The sequence below is a fragment of the Triticum aestivum genome, chromosome 4A (assembly GCF_018294505.1).
Source record: "Triticum aestivum cultivar Chinese Spring chromosome 4A, IWGSC CS RefSeq v2.1, whole genome shotgun sequence".
NCBI classification, from domain to species: domain Eukaryota; kingdom Viridiplantae; phylum Streptophyta; class Magnoliopsida; order Poales; family Poaceae; genus Triticum; species Triticum aestivum.
The window spans coordinates 697507386-697515221 of record NC_057803.1 but is presented as its reverse complement, the minus strand read 5'-3'; the positions used below and the strand labels follow the sequence as shown (position 1 = coordinate 697515221).

Here is a 7836-nt window from a genome sequence, read left to right as displayed (position 1 = left end):
CACAATTATCCTTTTATTTATTAAAAGTAGTTTTCAATAATTTAATCATTTAAGTGACGATTAAATAAATAATTTAGCTATTGTTTCTATCATTTAGTGCATCTAAGCATTTTATAAAATTTTGGGTTCACCACCCTGATCATATATGATTTATTTGCTACACTTTGAACATTTTAGATTTGACTTTAGAAAACTTTTATCGTTTAACTTTATTTTAAGTTAGAATTCGAAAGGGACGTGATACACCGCAAGATTAAAAATAGTAACCATGATGACGTGGCATCATTATCGTGAGATTACTGTAGCCTAAGTATCCGGACGTCACAATGTAAAACAGGATTGGCATCATGTGCTGAAGCATAACTAGAAGTTTTTGCAGTTACCATGACTCCACTATTTTGTGTCTCTTTATCCAAGCGTTTAGGCCTAAAATGGTAGCCTCGGGAGTTGAAAGCGCAATATGTTTTGGCTGCATTAACTGGGCCCCGGGCGAGCAATCTAATATCCTTTTCAATGTTGTGGATGCCATTTTCCTTCTCCAATTTCTTTATCTGAATATTTAGAGTTTGATTACAACTAAATGTAGTCATACGTGTATAGTATATGCAAAATATGGCACTTACATGAGCTTGGAACCATTCGTGGAACTTATCATTTTGAATCCTCTCGACAACATCAGGGTTTAAATTGCGTCCATTAGTGATCTCATCAGCATGAGCCCTGCAAAGTAATTCATAAACAAAGGTAAAGTAGGGGAAAAGGGTAACTAAGACAATTTATAAGCATGAGATATTACCTAAGGTATGAATTCACATCAGAGCAATTGAACAAGACATATCTATGTGCCTGTACTTTTGCCACACCGCTTAGTACATAATTCCTAGGCTTTCCAAGTGGATTGCCAGAATGTGGAAATAATCTTGATCCATGTGCAATATCATGATGCCCAACCCACTCGTCGTTATCTTCATTCTGCGAAAGCAAGTTATGTTTGGTCTCAAAACCGACAATATATCTTGAACAGAATGTCATGCACTCATTTGCCAAAAATGCTTCAGCGATAGATCCTTCAGGACGAGCTTTGTTACGGACATTTGACTTCAGCTTACCTATATACCTACATAAACACAAACACAAGGAAGAAGAAATTTATTGAAGAATATTTTCCTGCAAAGATATTTAATGCATCCCCATATTTATATAAGAAGCTACCATACCTTTCCACAAACCACATCGAACGGTAGCACACTGGACCAACCTGGTGGGAATATTCTCTCCATATGACATAATGTCATTATGATTCGCTCCTCCAACTTCTCAAGATCGCTGATGTATAGGACTTTTGCACTCACTTCTCTAAAATACCCACACAGGTCGAACAACACAGATGTGACATGATCTGGGAGTAGACCTCGAATAGCAAGTGGTAGAAAGTGTTGCATTAGTATATGACAATCATGACTTTTAAGGCCTGAGATTCTCCCTTGAACAACATTTGCACATCTTGAGATGTTTCCTGAAAACCCATTCGGACCCCTTGCACCATGAAGGACTTTGCAAAATTGTTGCTTCCCTTCTTTAGATAGGTTATAGGAAGCAGGTGGCAGATAATACTTATCATTAGGTTTTTTTTGTGGATGCAACTCTCGTTTAATGTTCATGTGTTGTAGGTCTTGTCGTGCCTTTAAATTATCTTTGGACTTGCCTTATATTCCTAGAAGTGTTCCATATATGTTTTCACATATGTTCTTCTCAATATGCATGATATAAAGATTGTGACGAAGTAAATTGAAGTCCCAATAAGGCAAATTGAATAGGCCACCGACACACTTCCATGTTTTGGATTTCTGAAAATCTGAAATTGATTTTATTTGATCTACAACTCTAGTTTCCGCATAAGCACTAGGTGCCGCTCTATGTTCTTCAGATCCATCAAACGATCTAGCATCAAAACGGAATTTGTGATCTGGGGGCAGAAATCGGCGATGCCCCATGAAACAGTACTTCTGCCCATATTTCAAGCGTTTAGAACATGTTTCATCACAACATGGAAAACAACCAAACTCACCATTTACGCTATATCCTGCAAAGAGAGCTAGCCCGGGGTAGTCACTCACGGTAGACAACACAACAGCATAAAGTTGAAACATCTCACCTCGAGATGCATCATATGTATGTGTTCCTACCATAAACAGCTCGGTTAGTTCTTCATAAACTGGTTGCATGAATACATGGAAATTCTTTCCAGGGTAAGTTGGACCAGGAATAAGCAGAGTGAGCATAAGAGAAGATGCCTTCATGCACAAACATGGTGGAAGGTTATTGGGTACTAGGACAACAGGCCAGCAACTATGTTTACTATTCAGCTTACCAAACGGATTGAATCCATCAGCTGTGATTATGAATCTAATATTTCGAGAATCTGATCTGATGTGCTTATACTTAGAGTCAATCTCCTTCCATGCCGCTGAATCAGCTAAATGTCGCAATGCTCCATCTTTTATGCGTTCCTCATCATGCCATCTTAATGCTATAGCAGTTTCCTTGTGCATAAAAAGCCTCTTAAGCCTTGGCTTAATAGGGAAGTACCGGAGCACCTTCTTCGGGGTTGCTTTTTTCCTTTCCTTGTTAGTTAGCACGGTTTTATCAGGTTTGTTTTTCCACCTTGATGCTCCACATACTGAGCAAAAGTCATCATTAGCCTTCTCTTTCCAAAAAAGCTGACAATCTTTTTCACAAACATGAATTCTCTCATAACTAAGCCCAAGCTTTCCAATGATCTTCTTGGCCTCGGCAAAAGTTCCAGGTAAATTCTTGCCATTTGGAATTGCTTGTTGTAGAACTGCTAGCAAATCATTTATAGATTTATTACTCCACTTGTTACTGGATTTTATGTTGAACAGAAGCACAAGGAAACAATGTTTTGATAGTTCACACCCGTCCCACAAAGGTACATCTGCATCTCTCAACAAGTCATAAAAAGATTGGGTTTCAGGATCTGGTCCATGTTCTGGAGGGTTTGGGTCATCGAAGTCATTCACTTGAGACCCATTATCTATGTTCCCGAAAACATCATGGACTAGCTGGCGCATATTAGAGTTTATGCCTTCCTGTTTTGACCTTTTTCGTTTGTTAGAGGAGATGTATCCTGCAGTTTCACCATGACAACCCCAAACTGTGTATCGAAGTAGCGTTCCATTACACACCAAATGATCATATACGGTGTCTCGCTTCAACAAGTTCCTATTAACACATCTGACGCATGGACAATGGATCTTCGCATCTGAACTTTTTCCAGTGTATGCAAAATCAAGGAAACCATCTACGCCAGCCAAGTAGTCTGCACTTGGTCTACGAGAACTGAGTAACTTTTTAATGGCTGTTAGATCCATCGACTCGCTGTGTTAAAGTAGCAAATGTCATTAGTGAATTTATTATAATGCTAAAAAGTTGAAATTGTATTGAACCATCAGTACTTTCAAACAGCTAATTTATTATAATACATAATTAATTTCGCACTGATGGCCTCAACGCAAAATACATGGTTGTGCCTTTTATGACAGAGGTAATAAAATTGTCTGTTCTAATGGTTGCAGACAGAGGATTGGGGTTCTCAGGAATACATCCTGATCTAAATGATAATGTTGCAGCATGCATATTGATTTCTGAATAATTTTGTAATACTGAGCTAAGCCAAAGTCGACATCATATTCTGCAGTATGCGTTGTGACTCACAACGCTCTAAATGCAAGATTTCATTTGCAGCTCTAACAGCACAACAAGGCATTGAGATGTGGCAGGTTAGTTTTTCACAAGTTATGGGAAACACAATTGGCACTGTGTGAAGGCAATGGAATTCTGAATTCTGAACATTATGATCCAGCGATATACCCAGTACTATTTTGTAATGGAACGCGTCGTGTGGTCCTTTAAAGACAAAATTAAAAGAGAGGCACAGCAGGGAGTTCTGAAGCTCGATCTCTCAAACCTTAGCTGCCGTGGTCTGACGACGTGGAGAAGTAGCCCCCCCCCCCCCCCCCCCCCCCGCCCCCCGCGAGATTGTGGAGAAGCAGCGTTCAAGGTAATGGTCGGGCGGAGGCGATGTCCTGCGCGCCCGCCGTCTCCCTGTCTTCCGTCCGTGGACACGGACGGCAGATCTTGCGGCCGGTGGACGAGTGGATTCGAGCGCCGATAGGAGGCGGCATGGGCTGTGGACTAGAGCGGCGGGTGGAGGTATGGAATCGAGCGGATGGGACGCTGGGTGTGGACTCGAGCGGCGGCGGCGCAACTTCTCTGTGGCGGCGATGCGGCCAGCGGCCAGCGCTCGGGTTGGGCGGCGGCGGAACAGGGGATCGAGGTAAGAGATGAGGAACGAATCGATAAAGGTTTTTTTTGTGGTGTTTTCTTTTTGGGAAATTATTATACAACTCAACCGGCTGATTGAAGCTTCGTGTCGGTCGTGCAGGAGCCGTCCAACTCTAATCGTGCGTGCGTGTGCCCACCTCCCAAAGCTTGTTGCCACGTCTCTTTTCTCTACAAGTTTCTTATATCCCGTACGTGTCAAAAAAAGGTTTCTTATCCGTATAGCAGCTGTCTTTTTTTAACACAGACGCAAGTACTCATATACACGTGCATACTCTCATCCCTATGAACATACAGACGCACATCTTACTCCTATGAGCACCTCCGAAAGACTGAGCTGACATATCATCTTCAAGTTTATGAAGTCACCATACGCACCTCATCGTTGACCGGAACGTCTCCTCCCACTGAATGCGCATCGTTGAAAATCCTGAAAGTCCTTCTAATCATCCAATCACAAGATGGTTCGTATAACAGTTGTCTTTTATCATGTATGTACACGTTCTTGTATTGGCACGCGGCTCATGTACATGCCAATCGCACATAAGTAATCGATTGGGACCAAATTGTGTTACAAGCAAGTACATTTATTTTAGTATAAGTTGACTAAAAAATGGATTTGGGTCAATCGAATTTCATGGGAAGGACGCGTGGCGAAGCACGAGGTAGTCAACTGTAGCACCGAGGCAAGTCATAGCGAGGCATGGAGACACCGATAAGACCTTGGCCAGGAACAAGTGTAGCGCGCGACAGTCGGCGAAGGCAAGTCCGAAACTTGACGGTTCTGATGAAAGGGGTGCAGGCCCGCTGGAGAAAATATAGTGGTTCCCTGGTTTAAAGGGATGGCCGGGGACGATGGTGAGGGGAGGCCGGGGCTGCAAGGCTGGCGTGGGAGCACCACGGGAGACAGGGGCTAGCGATTTATCCAAGGGTCTGTGGCGCGTTTTGGCGAAGAAGATGAGCAACAAAGGTAGGATGTTGTACAATGCCATCTGGGCGTTGATTTTGCATTAGATGAATCAAAAAATGAATCAACTGATCCAAAAACACCTTGTAGTCCAAAGATCTCTAACCTATCCTTTATAAGAAAATCGATCAAAATAGAACAGTTAGTTCTCACTTGAATAACACTTAAAATCAGACGGCTGATTCATGGGGTGGTACTAGCCAATTCATGGGGGGGGGGGGGGGGGGGTTGCGGATTTGTGGTGGTTGAAGTGAACCTGTCGGTTTAGAGCAAACATTGTTTTCAACTACCCGTGTAAGACCTAGCCAGCCGTCGCCTCCCTAAAAAGTCATGGGGCGGAGTCGATCCCGACCCTTGGCGGTGGGCGGGCTCTGTTTTGAAATCTTTTTTCGAGTCTTGTTAGGGTTCGTGTCCTGTTCTGGTGCGTTGGTTTTATGGGGCCTTAGCATGACGACTTTCTGACTGACTACTACAGGAAGGTTTGCCTCGCTCCGGCAAGGGAGGGGCGATGACAGCGGCGCACCTTCAGCTCGCTTCAGTGCTTATAGGCATGTCAGTGCCTTATTTACATTCCATCAATTAAATCACAAACACAACTTGGTAAATATAAACCAGTCATTGGTTCGGAGGTTCCTTGCTCTCTCACCGTCAGAGTCGCCAGACTTGGAGGTTGCAGTACGAATGAAGGTAAGTAATTGTGTTTTTACCATGTTTTGCAATACAAATTCACAAAATTATATTGTTATATTCATTTCATAAAGAAATTACTATTTATAAGTATATATTAGTTCCTTCTCAGTAATGAAATAAATACAAAACATGCTCCATTTTTTCCCATTATAAACATTTCCCGAATTATTTATAGATATAATATATTTTTCTCCAAACAAAAAATTAGTCAAACAGTCTCCGGATTATTCCCACAAAAAATTCCTCCTCATCTTGATTTCCCTCCTCCACTTCTCGATGGACAAAAAGTTCCCTCCAAAGCTCTCAATTTAGTCCCGCTTAATTTTCCCTCCGGTTAACTAACGAAGCGCTAACCGCATAAAAAATAAACTAATGAAGCGCTAAATAAATTAGATCGCCAATCCCATCTGCATCATTCGCGCCGCCCTCAAAGCCTCACCTCGGCGGCCTCCGTCGCCGCCCCTCAGCGGCCACCTCGCCGCCCCTCCAACGCCCGCTACATCGTCATCCAACGTCGCCTTTCAGCGGCCACCCAGGCACCCACGCGCCTGCTTGTACGTCAACGCCCAATTGAAACCATCGCTGCCCAGATCTGCCTCAATGTGGTTTGCATCGTTGCGGCAACGACATCGTCGATCCTCAACTCCGGAACTAAATCCAGAAGGACTACACCATTCTCGCGGCTGGTATCAATCTAAACTCCCATTTTGTTGATTTCTCTCTTCTACGCTTGACTGAGTCTCTTTCCTGCTTCCTTTGTTTTCCTCTCTGAATCTGGTGTTAGGTTTGTGCGTACCAGGAAGTAAATCAACCAGTGGTTAATTTAGGATAAGAATGGAGGGTGGGCTGTAATCATTAGTCACTATGTTAAACTGAGATACGATTTATAGTCTGGTTTTCATGCACTGCAGAAGTAGTACCATGTTCTCTGAATTTTTATTCCTCTGCAGTTTTGTGTGCTACCATCGACCTTAGCATCTATACGTGAGATGTTGGCTGCTTTTTCCCCCTTCTTTACAGTTTAAGGTTTCAGTCTTTAACCCCCTGATTTTGTAGGCTATAATCCCCTGATTAGTACTGATATATGCAGTAGTTATACAAAACTGGGGCCCCCCGATCTTGTACTCTGAAATTCATAGTATATCTTGTACAGTAGTGATAGTACTTTGAAATTAATAGTACTCAGATTAGTACTGATATATGCAGTACTTAGACAAAAATTGGGACCAAAGATCTTATACTCTGAACTCTGATTAGTACTGATATATGCAGTACTTACACAAAATTGGGGCCAACGATCTTGTACTCTGAACTCTGATTAGTACTGATTTTTAAAATTTATGTAACCTGAAATTCATAGTACATGTTACACAGTCAGTATTCAGTTTATACCCTTGATTTAGGAAGTTAGTATGTGCACTGTCTACTAGAACTAAGCTTGGTCAGAGCAATAACAACCTTGGCGAGTGGCTTGACCGGCAGTCTGTATCCTCCATCATGTAAAACACTTCCATTATCATGTAATTTCCCTCCATTTCTGTATGAATAAATCCTAGATTTTAACAACAATATGTCAACCTTCTATTCACTTTCATGCCACTGTAAAGTTGGTTTGGTGCTAATATATGTCAACCTTTTATTCACATTAATGCCACTATAAAGTTGGTTTGGTGCTGATACTTCTTACATTCATGTCATAGTAGATGGCTGTGGAAAAATGGAAAATTAGCCTGTCCTATGAAGATGAGAATCATCAGCATAAAGTTCTTGAGGGATTAATGGACAGAACAGATATCTCCTATTATGAGTTAGTCAAA

At 42.0% G+C, this 7836-nt stretch overlaps 1 protein-coding gene across 1 annotated transcript; it reads right to left on the bottom strand.

Annotated features, from left to right (window-relative positions):
- Positions 1-296: 296 nt before the first annotated feature.
- LOC123084309 (uncharacterized) lies at positions 297-1688 on the bottom strand. Its single transcript, XM_044505980.1, has 4 exons — positions 1218-1688; positions 797-1117; positions 624-720; positions 297-551 (listed from the first exon to the last, which is right to left on the bottom strand). The coding sequence occupies exons 1-4, from the start codon at positions 1232-1234 to the stop codon at positions 297-299; spliced, it is 690 nt and encodes a 229-aa protein (XP_044361915.1). The 5' UTR covers positions 1235-1688.
- Between the last annotated feature and the right edge of the window lie 6148 nt (positions 1689-7836).

Bases quoted from the DNA above. Each gene is read 5' to 3' on its own strand.
- LOC123084309 (XM_044505980.1), bottom strand. The intron at 721-796 runs GTAATATCTCAT...ATTACTTTGCAG, and splicing joins GATGTGAATTCATACCTTAG to GGCTCATGCTGATGAGATCA. The intron at 552-623 runs GTAAGTGCCATA...CTAAATATTCAG, and splicing joins ACGAATGGTTCCAAGCTCAT to ATAAAGAAATTGGAGAAGGA.